This window comes from Nicotiana tomentosiformis, chromosome 1 (assembly GCF_000390325.3).
Source record: "Nicotiana tomentosiformis chromosome 1, ASM39032v3, whole genome shotgun sequence".
Classification (NCBI taxonomy): domain Eukaryota; kingdom Viridiplantae; phylum Streptophyta; class Magnoliopsida; order Solanales; family Solanaceae; genus Nicotiana; species Nicotiana tomentosiformis.
Window position 1 is genome coordinate 151,212,447 of NC_090812.1, and position 24,445 is coordinate 151,236,891.

General features: G+C 34.7%; 1 protein-coding gene across 1 annotated transcript; it reads left to right on the forward strand.

Annotated features, from left to right (window-relative positions):
* Window positions 1-20,236: 20,236 nt before the first annotated feature.
* On the forward strand, window positions 20,237-23,069 carry LOC104101780 (probably inactive leucine-rich repeat receptor-like protein kinase At5g48380). Its single transcript, XM_070178534.1, has 2 exons — window positions 20,237-21,187; window positions 22,006-23,069. Exons 1-2 carry the CDS (start codon window positions 20,291-20,293, stop codon window positions 22,900-22,902), a joined length of 1,794 nt encoding a protein of 597 aa, XP_070034635.1. The 5' UTR covers window positions 20,237-20,290; the 3' UTR covers window positions 22,903-23,069.
* Window positions 23,070-24,445: the final 1,376 nt, after the last annotated feature.

The window sequence follows — 24,445 nt, forward strand, 5'->3', positions numbered from 1 at the left end:
GCAAGTTCAACAAGCACCACCACAACTGCAATGCTATAAGCTCCTCATATATAGTAGAACCAAGACACACAAATCTAACAACAGTAACCTGCTCTTCTAGAGCTCACATTAACTTCAACCGCACGGCATGGTCACCGGAGTCCCAACATATTATATAGGAGCAGTTAAACTAGTACACATGTATATGGTAATGAAATAAGTTTCTCATGCTCCTAGATTGGTATAAATAACACAACATAGTGTAGGCATGTGCAAAGCCTGCTATCACAACTCAAATCGGCAAGTTGATGCAAAAATAGTAACTACCAAGTTTTCTCAGGGAATTAGCCTCTTTATAACCTCAAGAATAGCTCAGATAGTTATCCACAAAGGTACGAACACGAGAAACGTTATAACTTTATGCTTAAAAGTCAACTCTAGGCATATCATAGCCTAAGCATTCTTCCGAGTATAAAAACTTGCCCCAATGCCTGCACATGGGCTTAAACCTCACTTATATGCACATTCATAACGTGTAGCTATCACAAATAATTAATGCAACTAATTCCTCCACTGAGTTTAAATAAAATACTCACCTCAAACAGGTCGCAATCCTGAAACAATATGCTTCTGAGAACTCTCAGTCTCCAAATTCACAGGACACATGAATCATCATAATTGATCCCAACTCTAAGATTTGAATGACTAACTTGCCCTTCATACACGATCTTCCCATGAGGAATGCTTCTATAATCCTTCTGTGCCACATAGCAAAAATTTCGAATACCAGGAGTCTACCAACCAGGTGAGTACCGCAATACTAATGAAACATTCGTAAGTCAAAACACAATGCGCCTTCTGAAATACGCACCCCTCTCATGAGATACCAAGTAGTAATAGTATTCATCTAGACATTTGGAATTGCCCATGTTATTTAAGAAGTCATGACCATCCCTTGAAAACTGAACCATATACTTGCACATGCAAATCTCAGTCTCACTTCACGCGCCGCATCTATTAGGCCATTACATGAAAACAAAACAACTTCATTAACACTCTGAGTCACCAGCAAATTACGTACCCGATCAGTTAGAATCCTTCCTCTTGCTTCCTTTTAGGAGGAAATCAAAATACACAACACGTTCCCCATACCGGTAGAAAATATCTTGTTCAAAACCATGGTAGAAACTATCAAGAACACTTTTAAAACCATTTGCACATAACCAAGATATCAAAACTGTATTCCTCTAACTCGACCAAGCCACGCATGTCACCAAACCCAAGAATATTTCCACCAAAATATCTGTAGAGCCTCACCATATCCTAATCACCCAAAAGAACCGAGCAAACCATTACCATACTAGTCTAACCTACTACCCAGTTGTCCTATTTTCTCCGAGTTTCTTCTGAATCACTCTCAAGTTGACACTTCTCCCTGTCAGAACACCATGATCCTTACTCAAAGCTCACCACCAGAGATCCTAGCATAAACCAGACTGCCCTAAGTCTCATAAGTTATTGTATTCCCTCTTAAGCACCACAAAAGTACCACAACCGAGACACCCACTCTGAAAAGATCTTATGTTAAAATTGTTCTTTTTACCTTTCTTATACTGAAATGTAGAATCCATAGTCATATAGAATTACTGCAAGTCCCGGAACCATCTAGTGTAAATAACTAATTCTCGCGATATACAAATTCCGAAATTTTTTAAATTGACACATATACATTTTGAATCCAATAGAATATCGGCCTAACTTCAAAAAAGGTAAGTATTTTGCCTAACCTTGTGTGGGAGAATTTGCACTAGGCATTGAGTCTTATGTGGAAATTGTGTGATTAGAAAACCATGTATGCTAGGTGACGAGTACGTACTTGGTTTATATGTGCAAACTATATCGGTTAAAAATTTGTAGACACCCTTATGTATTAAATTGGAAAATTGTGAAAATTTAGTAAATCCTTGATTTGTCATGCCTCATTCTTTGTTTGTTGAGTTTGTATTTATATGATAATTTTGGTGTGATTGCGACTTCGAATTTTATGAGAATTTCGTGTGTTTGTTGATTTGATATTTCTTGAAAATAATTATATTATGGATTTTTCCGTATGCAAATAATTTATTAAATAAGTTTAAATTGAGGTACTAATATATTTTTCAAAAATTTGGACTAAAGAAGGTGTTGTATCATACTGAGTTAATTTTCCTTTCTTGTTGTTGTTTTCGAGGTTTGTATACGTTGTTTGGAGCCTTGGACTATTTACTGTGAAATTAATTGATTTTGTTGCATCTATTTTAACAACCCGGCCGATCGTTTTGAGAATTAGAACCCTGATCCCCTAATATCTTCTTTCCCCACATTTGTTTCTGCTTTTGGGATTTGCCAGAGTGATTGGTTATGGAATTCGGGGAGTTTTGGGGCACTTAGTCCCTAGTTGTGAGTTTAAGCCTTAAACATTGGACCGTAGTTAGAACTGTGTGACGACGGATCCAGAATGGAATTTTGTTGACTTTGTTAGCTTCGTTGAGTGATTTTGAGCTTAGGAGCGCGTCCGGAATATGTTTTGGAGGCTTGTAGTAGATTTAGGCTTGAATTGGCGAAAGTTAGATTTTCGGCGATTTCGGCCGATAGTGGAATTTTTGATATCGAGATCGGAATGGATTTCTGAAAGTGGTTCTAGGTTCATAGTGTCCTTTTTGACCTGTGTGTAAAATTTGAGGTCATTCGGACTAGATTTGACGTGGTTCGACGTCGTTTGTAGAATTTGGAAAATTCTAAGTTCTTAGGCTTGAATTTGTGCTTAATTCATGTATTTGGTGTTGTTCGATGTGGTTTGAAGGCTCGACTGAGTTTAAATGATATTTTAAGACTTGTTGGTGTATTGGGTTGAGGTCCCGAGGGTCTCGGGTGTGTTTCAGATGCACAACGGGTCATTTTTTGGGACTTAGAGAAGTAGCAGATTTCCGGTGTTTTATTGCAGAAAAGTCCTTCATCGCATTCGCGAGAGGTGCCTCGCGATCGCGTAGAGCAACTGGGTAAGGAAGATAAGTTGTTCTTCGAGTGCACGATGTTGTTCCCGCGTTCGTGAAGGTGTAGGACCTTAATCTTACACGTTCGCAATATGGTCCTCGCATTCGCGTAGAGATTTGGGGCAGAGGAAGCTTCGGGCATTAAGCCTATGCCTTCGTGAAGAGGTTCCCGTGTTCACGAAGTGTCCGTCAGTGGAAGGTACGCGTTAGCGAGAGTCCCCTAGTGTTCGCGAGAGTCCCCTCGCGTTCGCGAAGGAGGAATTTTGGGCCAGTGGAAGATTGTTCATCGCGTTCGCGAAGAAGAATGCACCTGGGCAGAATTTAAGGTTCAAAAATGAGGGTTGAATTCATAACACAAAAATTTGATTGAGAGCTCGGTAGAAGGCGAAATTTGGAGAGATTTTCGGAGGAAGATTTTTGGTAATGATTCCTAACTCCTTCAACAAAGATTTCGAGTTTTGAAAGGGGATTTGTGGTGGGATTTGAGTAATTTTTATATGGTTAGATTCGTGAGTGAATGGGTTTTCGTATTTTGTGACTTTTACCCGATTCCGAGATGTGGGCCCCACATGTGATTTTTGAGTTAATTTCTGAATTATTGGAGATTTCGAACTTGGACAGAGTTAAAGCGTGATCGCAAGGACTCAAGGTAAAGCTTCTTGGTCCTCGCAGTCCCTTGGAGTCTTTTCATTTTATTGTACTGTTAAGTATTAATCAAATTGTATTGAGTATTCGATCCTTAAGATCATTTCATGTATTCAGTTAGAGTTCGTGACTCAGTATTACCAGTCTTGGGAGGTTGGTACTACACCTCATGATCACAAGTCACGGGTCCCAAATGACGAATCATAATCACGTGGTATCTTGTGCCCACATTACCAATAATAACCGCACAAACAACCTATGTGTTGTATGGACCACTCACGTGTCAATACCATTAATACCTCAGATCTACAGGGACAACTCACATGCCGATAATAATAATACTTCATATATGCACGGACAACTCGCGTGCCAACAGTCCAATCCACGCACAGAAGGAAGGTACACAAGAATACATGTACATCATCAATAAACATCAAGTTTCATACTCCTCGACTGCTATATGTGACATGTTACAATGTATGCTTGTGGAAGTGTACTATCATAGTTCAAGTCAACAGGTAAATTCAGAGACACCGAGTAGTACATTGGAAAAAATCACCACAAAACCCTTAATATGCATGACACGCAAAAGAAGGTCACACCACCACACAAATATCATCAATAACAATGCCCCCAAGATATCACAAATCATCCCCAACATATCCCACGTTATCTCTCCGCGTGCGCAACAATAAAGTAAATGCCCGCCTTATCTCGCTACACACACATAGATAATTATACCAACTTGTCACGCCACATTCGCAAACCCAACATATATATACAACCCACATTGTATCGGTGCATGTGCAAATATCAATAATAGCAATAGCACGGACAACTCACGTGCAAAACACTCCGACAATCCTCTCAACAATCCCACATTGGCCAAAAACATAACAACATAATATAATAACTCGCACCACATGTGCCAATTTTCCACAACATCTCCATAACAACAATTCTGATACCACAACCACAAATAGCCCACGGCTCAACAACACCAAGTACAACAACAACAACAACATGAGAGTACGACAAGTAATCAACATAAGAATTACAACCACACAATGAAATGGAGGAGTGAACTCAATAATGAAAGAGATAACAAGTAATAATGACTTCAAATAATAATAACTCAATAATGAATTATTTCCGCTGTTGGTTTTTGGCACCTATATTGAATTCAAAAAAAGAAAAATATGGCTTGAAATGTAATTGTAATTAGCTTACCTAGTCTTAGAGACTAAGTGCCATCACGACACCTATGGTGGGATTTTGGGTCGTGACATTCACAGTTCACACGGTGCACGCCCACACGCCCGTCACCTAGCATGTGTGTCACCTCAACACCAAATGCATAACACATATAGTCAGGGTTCATACCCTCAGCACTAAGATTAGAAGAGTTACTTACCTCGAACAAGCCGAATCCAATTCCGAGCAAGATCAACAATACTCCAGAAATTCTATTCTGCGCGTATCAACTTCTGAACTTCCTATCTCCTCAATTCAAGCCAAACGATCCGTATCTATTCATATATCGTGCAAATAAATCACAATTTACTCCAATGCTTAAAATTTAACAATTTACAAAAATTTCCAACTACACTCGAAAAATCGATAGTGGGGCCCACATCTTGAACTCCGACAAAACTCACAAAATCCAACAACCCATTCAATTACGAGTTCAATCATACTAATTTCATTTAAATCCGACTCCGAATAGTTGTTCAAATCTCGGAAATTTATTTTATGAAATTGTAGAGAATTCCACCAATTTCTCTTGAAAAATCAATATTCTAAAGCCGAAAATGAAAGTTAATTCATGGAATATAATCACAAGGGAGTCAAGAACACTTACCCCAAGTTTTGTGGAAAACGTTCACCCCAAAATCGCCCAATCCGAGCTCCAAAATCCGAAAATAGAAGAAGTAACCAAAGACCTCGAATTATAGATCCTGCCCAGCGATTTTCGCTTTTGCGAACCAAGGGCCGCTTTTGTGGCGTCGCTTGTGCGACAAAATTCTCGCATCTTCGGTTTCACACTCAACAACCAGCCCTACGCAATCGCAGGTGCGAGCCAAGGGTCCGCATCTACGTTCCTCCCGCTTCTGCGATCAACATCACCGCATCTGCGGCTCGTGCCCAACAGTGTCCAGTCCGCTTGTGCATAACCAAGGTCAGTTCTGTGAACTCAAACCTGCTAGCCCATTTCTGCAGGTGCGAAGACACCAGCAACAGAAAAATTCCAGTATTTCTTTAAGTCCGTATTTGATCCGTTAACCATCCGAAACCCACCCGAGGCCCCCAGAACCTCAACCAAATATACCAACAAGTCCTAAAATATTGTAAGAACTTAATTGAAACCTCAAATCACATCAAACAACACTAAAACCATGTATCATATCCCAATTCAAGCTTAATGAAACTAAGAATTTTCAACTTCTACATTCGATGCCGAAACCTATCAAATCAAGTCCGATTGACCTCAGATTTTTCACACAAGTCATAAATGACATAACAGACCTATTCCAATTTCCAAAATTAGATTTCGACCGCGATATCGAAAAGTCAACTCCTCGGTCAAACTTCCAAACTTATATTTCCATTTTAGCCAATTCAAGCCTAATTTAACTACGGACTTCCAAATAATTTTTCGGACATGCTCCTAATTCCAAAATTACCATACAGAGCTATTGGAATCATCAAAACTCTATTCCGGGGTCATTTACACATAAGTCAATATCCGGTCAATCTTTTCAACTTAAGTTTTTATCTTGGAGACTAAGTGTTTTAATTCATTTCAAAACCTTACCGAACCCGAAACCCGGCAAGTCATACAACAACTGTAAAGCATAAATTGAGAAGTGAACGGGGGAACGGGGATGTAATACTCAAAATGACCAGCCGGGTCGTTACATCTAGTTCCTCCACCTATTACTCATGATGAGGATATGAATATGCGGAGTGCAGTACGATTATTGACTAGATTGGTAATCGCTCAGGCTCAGTGCCAGACAGGTACAGACACAATTTCTTTTGATAGGGTTGTGAGTGCTCGAGTTAGGGATTTCATTACGCTTGATCCCTCAACGTTCACTGGAGCTGAGTCCGGCGGGGACCTGCATAATTTATTGATCATATGTTGAGAACCTGGCGATAATGCATTCTAGTGATACTGAGGTTGTAGAGTTAGCATCCTATTGATTGCGGGACATAATAGTAGGATGGTATGAGACTTGGGAATGGTCTACATCGATATAGAAAGAGTTTTTTGGAGGCATTCTTACATCATTACTTTCCAATAGATACTCGTCAGGCAAAGATAGACAGGTTTTTAACTCTCTAACAGGGGAGTATGAGTGTGCGGGAGTATAGCCTATGGGTCGATTCTTTGGCTAGGTATGCTCCCTCGGTTGTGGCTGATATGGAAGATCGGGTGCACTGGTTTGTGATTGGACTCAAGCCGCACTTGATTAATGAATGCACTACGTCCAATTTGCTTGACATTATGGATATCTCTCTTATCCAGGCATGTGCCTAGAACGTGGAGGATTGGGAATGACAACAACGTGAGGACCATGATTGGGGTAAGGATAGGAGGGCTAGGCTTGCTAGACAGTTTGAGGGTTCTCGAGGTGGACCTAGGCCACAATCTTCTAGGCACTCAGCATATCTTGTACCTATTACACCTCCATAGGTTTAGAGGTTGCGATATGATAGGGTTGCTTATTCCCGGTCTGGTAAGAATTTGCAGGCTTCAATTTTTCAACAATGGAGAGATTCACCACAGATGAGGCCACCTCCTCTGCAGTGTGATCAATGTGGTTGTGCCCATTCTGGGCGGTGTGATCAGGGTTCTAATGTATGTTACACTTGTGAGACCCAGTTATTTTATGCGTGATTGTCCGTTTAGGGACAGGGGTAGTATGTCCCAGTCAATTGGATCAATGGAGCCTCATCATCTTCTGTGCCTCTACCAGAGCGTGAACCTCAAACATCTGCTTGTAGAGGCAGAGGCAAGGGTGAAGCATCGCTCTGGCGGTGGTCAAAATCGTATATATGCTTTGACAGGATGGCAAGATCAGGAGTCATCACCTGACGTTGTCACATGTATACTATTAGTTTTTTCTTATGATGTATATGCATTTATAGATCCGAGTTCTACCTTATAGTATGTTACCCCTTTTTGCCAATAAATTTGTTATTGAACTTGAGTTGTGAAGAAGACCCTTTGCAGTAGCTACACTAGTGGGTAAGCCAGTAGTAGCTAGGATGGTATATCGAGGTTGTGTGGTGATAAGGTGTAACCATTATACCTTGGCAGATCTAGTAAAGTTAGAAATTATAGATTTTGACGTAATAATGGGTATAGACTGGTTGGTGTCTTGCTATGCTAATGTTGATTACTCCGTAAATTTCTTTAGATTTCATTTTCCTAGTAAGCCAATTTTAGAGTGGAAGGGTAGTGACGTAGCTCCTAAGGTCGGTTTATTTCCTACCTTAAGGCAACGAAGATGATTTCCATGGGTTATATATACCATCTAGTAAGGTGTGGAGATGCAAAAGAGGAACCACAAACTCTCCAATCTGTTCTAGTGGTGAATGAGTTCCCAGATGTGTTCTCGGATGAAATTTTGGATCTTCCGCCAGAAAAGGAGACTTAATTCAGTATTGATGTGCTTCCTGACACTCAGCCGATATCTATTCTTCCTTAGAGAATGGCTCCAGGAGAGTTGCGTGAATTGAAAGAGCAGTTGAAAGATCTATTGGATAGGGCTTCATTAGTCCTAGCACTTCTCCGTAGGGAGCGCCGGTATTGTTTGTGCGTAAAAAGGATAGTTCGTTAAGAATTTGTATTGATTACCGCTAGCTAAATAAAGTTACGATTAAGAATAAGTATTTACTTCCTAAATTGATGATTTGTTTGATCAACTTCAAGGTGCTAAATGCTTTTTCAAGACCGACTTACCGTCTGGGTATCTCCAACTACGGGTTAAGGAGGAAGATATTCCAAAGAATGTTTTAGAACGAGATATGGACATTTTGAGTTCCTTGTAATATTATTCGGGCTAACTAATGCGCCGACAACCTATATGGACTTAATGAACATGGTAACTTAAAATTTCATTTCTATTTATGTAATTTTCAAACATATATTGTATTTATTTATTTCTCCAAATTTGTAATTCTAAATTATAGTGGCTCTTGACTTATAATACCAATTGGGGTTGTTGCATATTGAATTGTGTTACAGTTTTATTAATATATTGATGATTTCTCAGTTTAGTAGTATCTTACATTGTTTGACTTACCTAGCAGACGAGTTAGGTGTCATCACGATATTGATAGAATTTTGGATCGTAACATAAATTATTGTAGTTGCTCGAAAGATAACTTACGGTACCTGAAGTGCTCACAATTAGTAGAGAATACTTAGTGAAATTAGAAGAGACATAGCGGAAAGAAATCTGACAGTTGAAAAAAATCATAAATCTTAGCCTCCTTAATCTTATTTCCAACCTCATCCTCATTAGTTGATAGTTTTACTGCTTTTTAATATTTGTTAGTTATTTAGTTAGAAATAAAAAATTTAAAATTTATAACTCAAAAAAATTATTCGATCTTGTCTTTTTAGTGATAACAAACAATTGCACCTATACTTTATATCTATGTGGAATTCAATTTCGGACTGTTAGATTGAATTATATTTGCAGCGACCGCTTAGTTATTTTTACAAAGTATAGTCGGGCATGATCATATATCATACTGCATAACAATAACATACCTAGTGTTATTCCACAAGTGGGGTCCGGGGAGAGTAGGATGTACGCAACCTTCGTGTGAAGTAGAGAGGTTGTTTCTCATAGACCATTAGCTTAAAAAATAATTTTGAAAATAGGTTTGAATGCGCAAGAGTAAACAATATATATGATAAAAATATTAAAGAAAAGAAAAGTATTGACAACAAAAATAGTAAAGATAACCAAACTAAAAGAAACAACAGTAGTAATAAAATTAATGAATAAGATAATAATAATAATAAATTGATAAGGATAAGAGGGAGCAACTAAGGTTCTCTAAGCTAGAACTAAGTTGTCCCATATAAAAGGGAAAAATCGCTCGACTACCTACAAACCTTCTACCCTAATTATCGACCTCCATGCTCTCCTATTTAGGGTCAAGTTCTCGGTGAGCTAAAAATATGTCATGTCCTGTCTAATCACCTCTCCCCAATTCTTCCTCGGTCTAGCTCTACCTCTCTTTAGACTTATTACTACCAACTTCTTGCACCTCCTTACACTACTAAAAATCTACTAAAAACCGACCAACTATTTCCGACCAATGTTGGTCGGTCAAAAAAAGCGACCAAAAACCGTCCAGGTTGGACAGAAACTGGGGAAAATAAATATTTATATTTTTTTAAAACTAAATACCGACCAACGTTGGTCGGTAAATTGGTCAACGTATTGACCAAGCTGGTCCGACAAGAAAATTTTGGATTACCGACCAACGTTGGTCGGTAATCTGGATCCAATTTTTTAAATTTTAATAATTATTTTATTATTTAAAATATTTTATAATATTTAAGAATTTATATTTAAAATTACCGACCAAAGTTGGTCAGTTAATGTAGGGGAAGCATTTACCGACCAACTTTGGTCGGTAATTGTTATTTTCTGCTAAATAACCGACCAAAGTTGGTCAGTTATTACATCAACATTGATCAAACTTTCGAATTACTTTTATATTTACTATCTAAATAATATAAATGTAATTCTTTAACACTTTTGTAATACAAATAATTAATACACTAACATATACTATATATAACATGCTATTTGTAAATTGATTCATCGACTTATAACTTACTTAGATGCATCGATGAATATTAAAAATAAAATGTTTTACCTATATCGACTAATAGTAAAAACAAAACATCTCGACTTATATCGATTAATCTAGCTATGCCATGTATTATTAGTGATGAATGAATGAAAAATAAAAGAATTAATACTAAACATCTGTGACATATATATATATATATATATATATTAATACTAAACATCTGTGACATATATATATGGATCAAAAATTAAATAAACGAAAGAAGATATTAGTATTAAGTAAACGAGTTAAATTAATAGGTCAAACACAAACTTTAACAAGCTATATATATACACACTAAAATATACTATAACAAGCTATATATATATAGTTAAAGTATTACAGTGAAGTGTGTTTGTATGTGTGTGTATATATATATATATATATATATATATATATATATATATAAGAACACGAAGCGCTAGGACCACATGGTCGGGTTCTTTTAGGGATAGACTTGGGAAGATACTAATTAGTATATATACTTTATCATCAAATATATCTATTTGTAAATTGATTCATCGACTTATAACTTACTTAGATGTATTGATGAATATTAATCGATGATTCATCAAAACGTCTCGACCTATATATCGATTAATCTATGTCTTGCATTATTAGTGATGAACGAATGAGAAAAGAAGTTATTAGCATCAATTACAATATAGTGTATGTGTGTGTGAGAGAAATTACTCACATACTTAATTATAACTTAGAAAATTTACTTATATAGACGCTATTATAATTTATTAAAATTAAATAGTTAATATAATTATTTATAAAGATTATGCTTATAGTTTATAATTATTTATAATAATTGCATAGTTAAATAAATAAATGCTTGTAGTTTATAATATTTTTTTATAGTTTATAATATTTTAAGAAAAAAAAACACACAAAAAAAAAGAATTTAAATTTTTTAAAAAAACAAAACCGACCAAAGTTGGTCGGTTTTTGGTCAAACGGTCAGCACTTAATGTACCGACCAAAATTACCGACCAACTTTGGTCAGTAATTCTAAAATCAGAGAAGTGAAAAACGGGGGAAACCCCCATTTCTCTGAAATTTTTCCCTCTTCACTCTAAACCTTCCCCTCTCTCCTTCTCCCAGCCCTCCCCCTCGCCGCTGCCACTGCCACTGCCGCCCCTCTCCTTCTCCATCTCCTAAAAATTCTAGGTTTGAATTACAATCCATTTATTTATTATTTCTAGGTTTTGTTAATTAGTTATGAATTAGTTTCAATTGATTAGTGTTTCAATTATTTGAACATTGCATTTTATTGAGGATTAGGGTTTAGGTCTTGTTTTAATTAGTTTTGTTATTAGTTTTATTAACTAATTAGTTTTTTTAATTAGTCAATTAGTTATGAATTAGTTTAGTTTAGGGTATGGGTTGAATTTCTTTAGTTTATGTTTAAACTCGTAGGATATGAATTGAAATATTAGTTTTTAGGATTTGTTCTTGTGAATTGAACTTTTAGGATATGAATTGAACTTTTAAGATATGAATTGGATCTTTTGGATATGAATTGAACTTTTAGGATATAAATTGGTGTAATTAGGAAAAAATAATTATCTTGAATTAACTAAAAAAGATATAATTAATTTATAATTGTAGAATAAATTAATTTGTTGTTGTGAATCGAACTTTTAGGGTATGGGTTAAATTTCTTTAGTTTAGTTAGTTTATGTTTAAACTCGTAGGATATGCATTGAAATTTTAGTTTTTAGGATTTGTTCTTGTGAATTGAACTTTTAGGATATGAATTGAACTTTTAAGATATGAATTGGACCTTTTGGATATGAATTAAACTTTTAGGATATAAATTGGTGTAATTAGGAAAATATAATTATCTTGAATTAACTAAAAAAGATATAATTAATTTATAATTGTAGAACAAATTAATTAGTTGTTGTGAATCGAATTTTTAGGGTATGGGTTGAATTTCTTTAGTTTAGTTAGTTTATGTTTAAACTCGTAGGATATGAATTGAAATTTTAGTTTTTAGGATTTGGTCTTGTGAATTGAACTTTTAGGATATGAATTGAACCTTTTGGATATGAATTGAACTTTTAGGATATAAATTGGTTTAATTAGGAAAAAATAATTATCTTGAATTAACTAAAAAAGATATAATTAATTTATAATTGTAGAATAAATTAATTTATTGTTGTGAATCGAACTTTTAGGGTATGGGTTGAATTTCTTTAGTTTAGTTAGTTTATGTTTAAACTCCTAGGATATGAATTGAAATTTTAGTTTTTTGGATTTGTTCTTGTGAATTGAACTTTTAGGATATGAATTGAACTTTTAAGATATGAATTGGACCTTTTGGATATGAATTGAACTTTTAGGATATAAATTGATATAATTAGGAAAAAATAATTATCTTGAATTAACTAAAAAAGATATAATTAATTTATAATTGTAGAATAAATTAATTTGTTGTTGTGAATCGAACTTTTACGGTATGGGTTGAATTTCTTTAGTTTAGTTAGTTTATGTTTAAACTCCTAGGATATGAATTGAAATTTTAGTTTTTTGGATTTGTTCTTGTGAATTGAACTTTTAGGATATGAATTGAACCTTTTGGATATGAATTGAACTTTTAGGATATAAATTGGTTTAATTAGGAAAAAATAATTATCTTGAATTAACTAAAAAAGATATAATTAATTTATAATTGTAGAATAAATTAATTTATTGTTGTGAATCGAACTTTTAGGGTATGGGTTGAATATCTTTAGTTTAGTTAGTTTATGTTTAAACTCCTAGGATATGAATTGAAATTTTAGTTTTTTGGATTTGTTCTTGTGAATTGAACTTTTAGGATATGAATTGAACTTTTAAGATATGAATTGGACCTTTTGGATATGAATTGAACTTTTAGGATATAAATTGATATAATTAGGAAAAAATAATTATCTTGAATTAACTAAAAAAGATATAATTAATTTATAATTGTAGAATAAATTAATTTGTTGTTGTGAATCGAACTTTTACGGTATGGGTTGAATTTCTTTAGTTTAGTTAGTTTATGTTTAAACTCCTAGGATATGAATTGAAATTTTAGTTTTTTGGATTTGTTCTTGTGAATTGAACTTTTAGGATATGAATTGAACTTTTAAGATATGAATTGGACCTTTTGGATATGAATTGAACTTTTAGGATATAAATTGATGTAATTAGGAAAAAATAATTATCTTGAATTAACTAAAAAAGATATAATTAATTTATAATTGTAGAATAAATTAATTTGTTGTTGTGAATCGAACTTTTAGGGTATGGGTTGAATGTCTTTAGTTTAGTTAGTTTATGTTTAAACTCCTAGGATATGAATTGAAATTTTAGTTTTTTGGATTTGTTCTTGTGAATTGAACTTTTAGTATATGAATTGAACATTTAAGATATGAATTGGACCTTTTGGATATGAATTGAACTTTTAGGATATAAATTGATGTAATTAGAAAAAAATAATTATCTTGAATTAACTAAAAAAGATATAATTAATTTATAATTGTAGAATAAATTAATTTGTTGTTGTGAATCGAACTTTTAGGGTATGGGTTGAATTTCTTTAGTTTAGTTAGTTTATGGTTAAACTCGTAGGATATGAATTGAAATTTTAGTTTTTTGGATTTTTTCTTGTGAATTGAACTTTTAGGATATGAATTGAACTTTTAAGATATGAATTGGACCTTTTGGATATGAATTGAACATTTAGGGTATAAATTGATGTAATTAGGAAAAAATAATTATCTTGAATTAACTAAAAAAGATATAATTAATTTATAATTGTAGAATAAATTAATTTGTTGTTGTTTTATTTGTATAGATGGAACATCGTACTTGGATGTACAATAAATATTATCCTAATCGGCGGGGATTGCGGGAGCATTTTGTAGAAGGGGTTGATGACTTTATTAGACATGCAATGTCACTTCCACCATACCAAAGTGAAGGAGTAATTAGGTGCCCTTGTGTCAGGTGCGATTGTATGAAATTTAAAAAATCGGAGGAAGTTAAGCTTCATCTTTATAGGAAGGGGTTTATAGAGAATTACTTTGTGTGGACTAATCATGGAGAGATCGATGGTAGCCGTGGGATATTTCATAACATGGTTGTTGGTGAAAGTAGTAGGTCGGTGGAGAATACAAATCTTGATTCTAGAATTCAGGATATGGTTGCAGATGCTTTTGGGGGTGAGCCCAATGAAAATGTTAAACAAACTCCTAATGATGACGCAAAACTTTTTTATGAACAGTTAGAGGAAGCTAGTCGTCCACTACGTGAAGGAAGTCCGCACTCTGAGCTGTCTGTTGCAGTTAGATTACTAAGTATCAAATCTAATTGGAATATTTCTCAAGCAGCCATGGACTCTTTCATTGACCTTATGAGTGAACTAGCTGACCTTAATATCAACTTACCTGGTGATTTCTATAAGGCGAAGAGATTGGTTTCTAAGTTAGGACTTTCGTCAATGAGAATTGATTGTTGTGAAGATGGTTGCATGTTATATTATAAAGATCATGCAACTTTAGACAGTTGTAAATTTTGTGAAAAGCCTCGTTTCCTGAGGCTTTCCAGCGGGAATATGGTCGCTGTCAAGACAATGCATTATTTGCCTCTTATACTTAGGTTAAAGAGGTTATATGCGTCGATGAGTTCTGCTCCTCATATGAGATGGCACTTTGAAAATAGAAGACCACCTGGTGTTATGTGTCATCCTTCAGATGGAGAAGCTTGGAAGCACTTTGATAGGACATATCCAGATTTTGCTAGTGAACCAAGGAACATTCGGTTAGGTCTGTGTGCCGATGGCTTCACGCCTTTTTCTATATCTGCGACACCATATTCATGTTGGCCTGTCTTTCTTACACCTTATAATCTACCACCTGAGTTGTGTATGACTAGTCCATATATATTCTTAAATTGTATTATCCCCGGTCCACGTAATCCGAAAAGTTTGATTGATGTATATTTGCAACCTTTGATTGATGAGCTAAAACAATTGTGGTATGATGGTGTTGAAACATATGACATATCAACCAAGCAGAATTTTAATATGCGTGCTAATTTAATGTGGACTATTAATGATTTTCCTGCGTATGGAATGTTGTCTGGGTGGATGACTGCTGGGAAGCTAGCTTGTCCTTACTGCATGGAAAATAGTAAAGCGTTCACTTTGAAACATAGCCGAAAGCAATCATGGTTTGATTGTCACCGTCAATTCTTGCCTGATGATCATGAGTTTAGAAGGATGAAAAATGCATTCAAAAATAATAAAGTGGAATATGATTCTCCACCTCCGATACTTTCAGGTGAGGAAATTTGGGAGAGGGTCTAGAACTTCAGTAAAGTTACCGAGGCTCCACCTTATAGATTCCCCGGATATGGTGTTAATCATAATTGGACGAAACAGAGTATATTTTGGGAGTTGCCTTATTGGAAGGATAATATTCTCTGACACAACCTTGATGTCATGCATATTGAAAAGAATTATTTTGATAATTTGTTCAACACAGTGATGGATGTTAAAGGTAAGATAAAAGATAACCCGAAGGCTAGAATGGACTTACAAGAATATTGCATGCGGCCTGAATTATACTTGCAGACAGCAAACAATGGTAAGGTGTTCAAGCCCAAAGCAAGTTACACATTCACTTTGGAGGAAATACAATAAATTTGTGATTGGGTTACGAAATTAAAGATGCCTGATGGTTATGCGTCGAATCTTGGAAAAAAAGTAGATATGGAGGTAGGGAAGTTGAGCCATTTGAAAAGTCATGACTGCCATGTTTTCATGGAGACCTTAGTGCCTATTGCATTTTGTGGTTTGCCTGAAAGAATCTGGAAACCCATCACAGAGATTAGTTTGTTTTTCAAAGACTTGTGTTCTACAAAATTAAGGGAAGAAAACCTACTTCAGATGGACCAGAACATCCGTGTAATTTCTAGTAAAATGGAAAAAATATTCCCATGTGGTTTCTTTGATGTGATGGAACACCTTTCAATACACCTTGTACACGAGGCACGACTTGGAGGGCCTGTTCAATGCCGATGGATGTATCCCTTTGAGAGGTAATATTATAAGTTTGATGTAATATTCTATTTTATTTGAATGTTCTTGGCTAACATGAGATTATGTAGGACAATTGGCAAATGCAAATAATTTTTTAAGCAGAAGAATAAGATTGAAGGATCTATATGCGAAGCCTATCTTGCAAAGGAAACTACACATTTTTGTTCTTATTATTTTAAGAGTAATGTGCCATGTTCTAGGAATAGGCCCAATAGGCAGAGCAAGTGTGTATGGGAAGACCGCTATAGCGCGGAAGTGGCTACAAATTTTCATCATAAAGCTCGCAAGAGATTATGCTTTCTCGGATGCTAGAAAGAAGAACAAGAGGCATGGCTGGTTACTTGACAATTTCTGGAATGATTTGCAAAGGCAATGGCTTACCGCAGAGTTCTTAGAGAGGAGCGAAAAAGGAAAGAAAGCTCGCGCATCCGAGAAGGGAGGCTCATTGCACACTGGAGGTGCGATCAGCCTAGGGACAATAAAAAGAAGATTGGTATGTAATTGCTTAAATTATTTTACTTTTCTAAGTATATCTATTCTATTTATTAACTAAATTAATTTGTTTTCAGGAAAAGAAGTATGGGCGTCCAATGAGTCATGATGAGCTATTCAAGGAGACACATATTGTGAAGAAGAAGAAAGAGGGGGATCAAGATAGATGGGTCGAGGACCGGGCCCCGACTGCATATGTAAGCTTTCAATTTTATTTAATTATTATAATTTACTTTTATAAAAAACTTGAAATACTGATTTAATTTAAAATAATATAGGGTCGCTACCAAAGTAACGTGGAGGAATTCATCTGTAGTCATCCAGCTGGTGAATCGGGTGAGCCAACCCAACCTTCGGACGAGGATGCTGAAAGAATATAGTTGGAGTCTGTTGGCGGTCCAAAATGGGGAAGGTATACGGGCTTCCTACTAAAAACTTCCATCGCTATAAGTGTGGAATGCGAGGAATAGGGACTTCCTCGCAAGGCGAGCAACTTAATATGGAGAGCCTCTCCGCTATGCGGGAGACAGTGACAAAGCTCACATCAGAGCTAGAAGCGACCAAGGAAAGAGAAAGGCTTAGAGATGCTCAATTCCTTGGCATGCAAGCTCAGATCAGAACTCTCCTATCTAGTGGAGCTTTTCCGTTGCCCTGATCTCGTGAGTCATCTCCAGAGGGTCGACCTCCACGTGATCGTTCCTCCTGCCCTGCTCGTGATCGTTCCTCCCGTCCTCCCCGTGATCGTGCTTCCCGTCCTCCACAATACCGTTCTCTATATCATCTTGTAAATGAAAGTTCATCAGACGGTGATGATGATGTTGTAGAAAACACTCCTTGACTTTTATATACTTTGAACTAGACAAATAGAACCAGTTTTGAACTAGTTGTAATTAGTTTTACCTTGGTTTTGGATTTTTATGTTCAATTGAACTTTAATTTGTTAGTTTTAAAGTATTTATTGAACTTTAATTTGTTAGTTTTAAAGTATTTATTGAATGTTTTGGTTGTTGTTGTTGTGTTGTTGTGGTTGTTGTGTTGTTGTTGTTGTTGTGTTTTTGTTGTTGTTGTTGTTGTGTTGTTGTGTTGTTGTATTGGTATGCTGGCAAGTGGTGTAGCTGCCAAAACATGCATTTTATGCCAAAATTAAACCCAGAAAAACTGACCAAAGTTGGTCGGTTTTTAATAAAAAAAATAAATTATTCCAAAATACCGACCAAAGTTGGTCGGTTAATGAACATTGAATTCCCAAAATTCAACACTACCGTCCAACTTTGTTCGGTATTTTGCTTGCATTGTTGAGATTACCGACCATAGTTGGTCGGTAAGGTTTAATTTTAATTATTTTTAAAAAATATATATTTTTAATTACCGATCAAAGTTGGTCGGTTTTTTTAAATTTTAATAATTAATAAAAAAAATATAATTTAGTTAAACCAACCAACTTTGGTCGGTAAAATTAAAATAATAAAATATGTTTCCGACCAAAGTTGGTCGGTAAGTAATTAAACTTGTCAGATGGTCGTTTTAATATAACGACCAAAGTTGGTCGGTAATTTCCGACCAACTTTGGTCGGTACGCCATTCCGACCGTCAAAATACCGCCCACACCGTAATGGTCGCGTTTTGGTCGGTAATTTGCCATAACCGACCAACGTTGGTCGGTATTTTTGGTCGGTTTTTAGCGAATTTCTAATAGTGTTATTGGGTCATTTATTCCTCTCCTCTTCATGCACCAAAATATCTTAGCCTCACTTTCCACATCTTGTCCATCATGAATGCTACTCTCACTTTTTCTCGTATATCTTTGCTCCTAATATGCTCACACATCCATATAAGCATCCTTATTTTCGCTACTTTTATCTTCTGAATGTGTGAGTTCTTGACCGGCCAATATTTTTCCCCATACAATGTAGTTGATGTAACAACCACTCTATAAAGCTTAACTTTAAGTCTTGGTGACACATTCTTATCACATAGGACACCAAATACGAGCCTTTATTTCATGCACCCTGCTCCAATACGATGTGTGATATCATCATCGATCTTTCTGTTTTCTTGTATCATCGGCCCAAGGTACTTGAAGCTAATTCTTTTCTTGGGGATGACTTGTGCATCAATCCTCACCGTAATATTCTGCATTCCGATCCACCTAGTCAGCTTGGTTGTTTCAGCATTTTGTATAGCATCTATATCATCAATTTGAGATAATCCGATGAAACTACACCATTCAAATTGGATTTGATTCATGTGTATTGCTCTTAATTCAAAAAGAAAATAAATAAAGAAACAAACTTTACCATCCAGCAACTAATCCAAATTTTTTGTTATAAAAAAATACTGCACCAATTTTGTTAGGGAAAAAAAAATCATCAAAGCTACATATCACATATATCCTCAAAAATTGTAAGAATTTCTGGATATTATCAACTAAAGAAGAAATTGAAGCATATAAAATGATTTTAAAGAAAAAGAAAAATATCTGAATATAGCAATGAGTCTATTTTGAAGATAGTTACTACTTTTGTGGGAGATGGCTATAGAATATCAAATTTTTTGGACTTCTTTTGCCAAACGTAATCTAACGCCAAAAATTTACTAATTCTTATTATTTGATGTCACCCAATATCAATTTTCCTAATATAAGTTGCTAGAGTTTCACCAATTTGTGCCCATCTAGTTTTTGTTAGCATTATGAAAATTTCAGGAACACGTTGATCAACCGAAAATGGATTATGTCACAAATAGCGTTGTTCCGATCTTCCGTTTTATTTATATGATATTCTTTGTTTTTTTGTCTCTTTAAATAAGAATGATACCTTATATTTGTAAAAACTCTTTTACTTTACTTTTCATTTTATCCTTAAAAATAAGCTTTTATAAGATAAAACTGTCATGTTATATTTAAGATTACAACTTCTAAAGCTTTTTTTGGTACGTGTGAGAAGTCATTTTCTTTTCCCTTAAATTTCTTACCAATTCAAATACCATCATATATGTAAAATCAAAGGAGGAGACTAATAAATATAAATATTGTACTTAAAAGAAAAAAAGAAGAAGGAGAAGATAGAACATGTGTTGGAAATATTTCCAGCCGTGCTTGACCCGCGTCAACTGCTGGCTTAACAGAAGTCAATTTTTAAGTCCCATAAATTATTTTGCCGTGATCCTGCTGATGAAGGCAATGGATTCTAAAAGAAATATTTTCAGTTTCACTATTGTCAGCTGCAACTTTCTTTACTTGTTATTTTTGATACTTATCAGTTTTTCTCTAAGATGCAATGCAGTACAGAGTGACATCGATTGTTTAAAATCGATTCGAAATTCGTTGGAAGACCCTTTAAATTACTTGAGCTCTACGTGGCAGTTCGACAATCAGACAGAAGGTTTCATATGCATATTTACAGGAATACAGTGCTGGCATCCTGATGAGAGTAAGGTTCTAAGTATTAACCTTCCAGACATGGGACTAATAGGTGAGTTTCCTCGAGGAATTCAAAATTGCACTTCTTTAATTACTCTAGATCTCTCAAGCAACTATCTAAATGGAAGCATCCCTTCGGATATATCAAAAATAATTGGATTTGCGGTAATACTTGATCTCTCGAATAACCAATTATCAGGACAGATCCCAGTAGACTTAGCAAATTGCTCTTATCTTAATGACCTCAAATTAGACAACAATGTACTAACAGGTCAAATCCCACCTCAAATTGGCCTCTTAGGTCGCCTCAAGACGTTCAATGTTGCCAACAACAAGTTGACGGGGCCAGTGCCAAATTTTATCAATGCCACTATTTCGGCTGAAAGTTACGCAAATAATTTAGGACTTTGCGGTGTTCCTCTAAAACCGTGTTACAGTGTTGGAGTTCCAAAGCGGAACCATCGTACTCTGTTTGTTAGTGGTTTTGTAACTGGTTGGTCGCTATTCACTTTACTTGGTATATATCTTTTTATCTTTGGTTTTCCTTGTGTAAAGAAGATATTTGTATCGATCAAGAATAGAACAAAGACAACGGTGATTGATGGAAGTGAATGTCCAGACGGAATAGAAGTAAACAATGACCCGAAGGTAAACATTTTGCAGGCTTTCTGAATCATGTACAAAATTAGCTTGGCCATAGATCCTCAAATTTATTTTAAAAAATTTGATTTGGATGAAGTTTTATTTGAAAAAATATGAAATGTGACTTATACCCATAAGTCCTAAAAACTATTAAAAAAAATATTTTCTTAGTTTCAAATTAGATGAGATACTTTCTTTTTTAGTCTTCCAAAATAAATGACACATTTCTAAATTTAAAAATAATTCAACTTTAAACTCTTTATGTTACTCATTTTACCCTTAATAAGAAGCTTTTATAACCTCACAAATGTCATGACCCCACAACGTTTTTACCCCTTAAGCTTTTTAGACCACAAATTTCAAAAAAAAAAATCTTTTTTCTTAAACTCTGTATCGAGTCAAACTAGCTCTTCTAAATTGAAACGGAGGGAATACCCAACAATACCAAACAAACAAACTTGTTAATCTTGTATATGCAAAACCTTCATCAATGCCATTAAAAGTTTAAAACCATAATAGATTGTGAGTTTTTTTATAAATACAAAAATTTGGGGTAATTTTTAAAATTGTTAAAAAATAAAACAGTAATATTTTATGCCAAAAACAGGTCTAGAGTTAGTTTTGGAATTTGAAAATTTTATTTTCAAAATCTGCCAAACATGAGTAAAATCTATAAACAAACATGTTTTGCCAAAAAACTTTTGGAAAATTCTTGACAAAATCTATGGCCAAACGGGCTTAATCACACTCCAATTACAGAGAAGAAAAGTAAGCATATGACATTAAATGAATTGTGCTAATGATAGAAATGTTCTTTTCCTCAGATTTCAAAGCTGGAGAAGATTGTTACAAGAATGAGTTTTATGGAACTAGCAAAAGCGACTTCATATTTTAGCCAAGACCATGAAATTGGGAAGGGAATGCTGGGAAAAGTGTACAAGGGACTGGTCCCAAATGGCTGGAATGTTGCCATAAAGAGGCTCTATGCCTCAGAAAATTTGGAGGAAGAGTTTGTTTCTGAGATTACAATTCTGGGCAGTCTGAGGCATCAAAATTTAGTCCCTTTAATCGGTTTTTGTGCAGCGAGGGACGAGCAACTGCTGATTTACAAATACATGCCAAATGGAAACTTACATGAGTGGCTACATACGACTGATGACAAGGCAAAGCTCTTGGATTTTCCTTTAAGGGTTAAAATTGCTGTTGGTGTCGCGAAAGCCCTTACTTGGCTTCATGATGGTGGAAATTTCCATGTTGTGCATAGTAACTTAAGCACACAAAGTATTTTGCTAGACGAAAATTTTGATCCCAAGATATCCAATTTTTGGGAGGCAACAATTGCAAAACAAAATGACATGAATTCAAGCATGAGTCTATTGCCAATAGTTGAATATTTAGACTTTACATCTTACAAGAAAGATGTATATAGATTTGGGGTTGTGCTTCTTGAACTTTTAACAAGGAAGGAATCTTACCAATTGAGCTGCTCAAGTTTAAATCTTAGCAGTAGCTCTTTTGCCAGTCCTCTTGATGTGGATAAAGTGCTGTTAGGTCAAGGTTTTGATGCTAAGATATTGCAGCTACTTGAACTTGCAAGTAACTGTATGAAGTTCATTCCTAATCAAAGGCCAACGATGCTTCAAGTGTATCTGACTGTAGCTGCGATTTCTCGAATTCTTGATCAAACAGAAGACCCTGAAATACAGTTGCAAGTGGAATAAAAGCAGCCATGTGTATTCCCTTGCTTTCTATGTTTATTTCATTAGCAAGAAGTGTGTCTATCTTCCTTTCCTTTATCTAATGCATCCTATCAAACGTCCCCTTAAATTCAGTAAACCACTCTCGTAACTCGTAAGTCATTCCTGCACCAGAGAACTCAGTATATGAAATATAAGAATTTAGACAAGAATCAAGTCTTTTATGTTTTCACTCCGTACTATGTTCTTTAACACTCTTAATTTAGAATAAATCTAAACCGCCAATATTTGAGTGACTATTATATTATAAGAAACATTTAATGTTAAGGCAATACTTTTTAAACTTCTCGTTCGTTATCTAATGATCTCAAATTTTACCACTAAAATTTTTGAACTATTGAACTTTTATACTCTTGGAGAAAGGAAGTAAGAAACAAATGAAAGAGAAGTATGTTATCTTACAAGAGAAGCGAAAAAAGAAAGCTTGTGACGTTATAAAAATAAGAAAGAGAGTATAAATATTTACATCTATTCATGCATCCCATAATAACAATTCCAATATTGATGGTTTATCACAAATGTAACAAAATTATCATTCCTTTTATATGAAAAAGTTTATTTTTTTGCTAAAAGTACTTAATATTTTTTTTAATGAAACCCAATAAATCTATTATTGCTAAACAAAAAAAGAGGAGAACTCCCAAATCTTGGAAAGTTGATTGAGAAACGATAGGAAATGAAACGAAAGGGAGAGGTCCTTCCTGAAAACCATCATTGGCTAGAATTGAAATATAAAGTTTCAACCACTAATTCAAAGTGCCATAGGAAAATATTTATGCATGATTTCCTCCATCTTTCTTAGCTTGATATTTCTTAAGTCGGCAATGGGAAATCCCAGAGACAACTATGCTTAAAATCAATAAATCAATAGTTGATGACGTAGACAAAATTTGTGTGTTGATGACGTGACTACACTTGTTTGGCATTTTTTTCTTATGTGGCATGTAGCTGATTACCTTCATAAAGGTAAGGGGAGGGATGTTCGTGGTTCGGTTTGGGTCAGTTTTTTCCGAAAAAGAAACCAAATCAAATAAGTCGATTTTTAAAAAAACCAAACCAAACCAATTAAGTCGGTTTTTTATTGATTTTTTCGGTTTTTTCTGTTATTCATCAGTTTTTTTCTTAAATATGAGACATACACTACTAAACGCATATTCTGACGACTATATTTATAACGTAACACTATCAAATCAATTGATCTTTGAGAAATCTATCATTTACCAAGATACATTGATGATAATTGAATCAAATAGTGATGAATAATTAAAGTACTCAATTCAAAATCGATTATTTTTAACATGAAATAAATTCTTACACTTAGCAAAAGAAAACTACCAATCAAACTAGAATGTAAAAGCAAATAATTAGATTATTATAATAGCAAAAAAGTAGACTAAAAATATAAATGACTAGTATGTGCCATAAATTTTTAGAAACTTTATATAAAAATATACATATATATATATATATATATATATATATATATATATATATATATATATATATA

Excerpts from the sequence above, each read along its gene's own strand:
- LOC104101780 (XM_070178534.1), top strand. The coding sequence starts at position 20,291 with ATGAAGGCAATGGATTCTAAAAGAAATATTTTCAGTTTCACTATTGTC. Across the intron at positions 21,188-22,005 it reads AAGTAAACAATGACCCGAAG|ATTTCAAAGCTGGAGAAGAT; the intron begins GTAAACATTTTG and ends TCTTTTCCTCAG.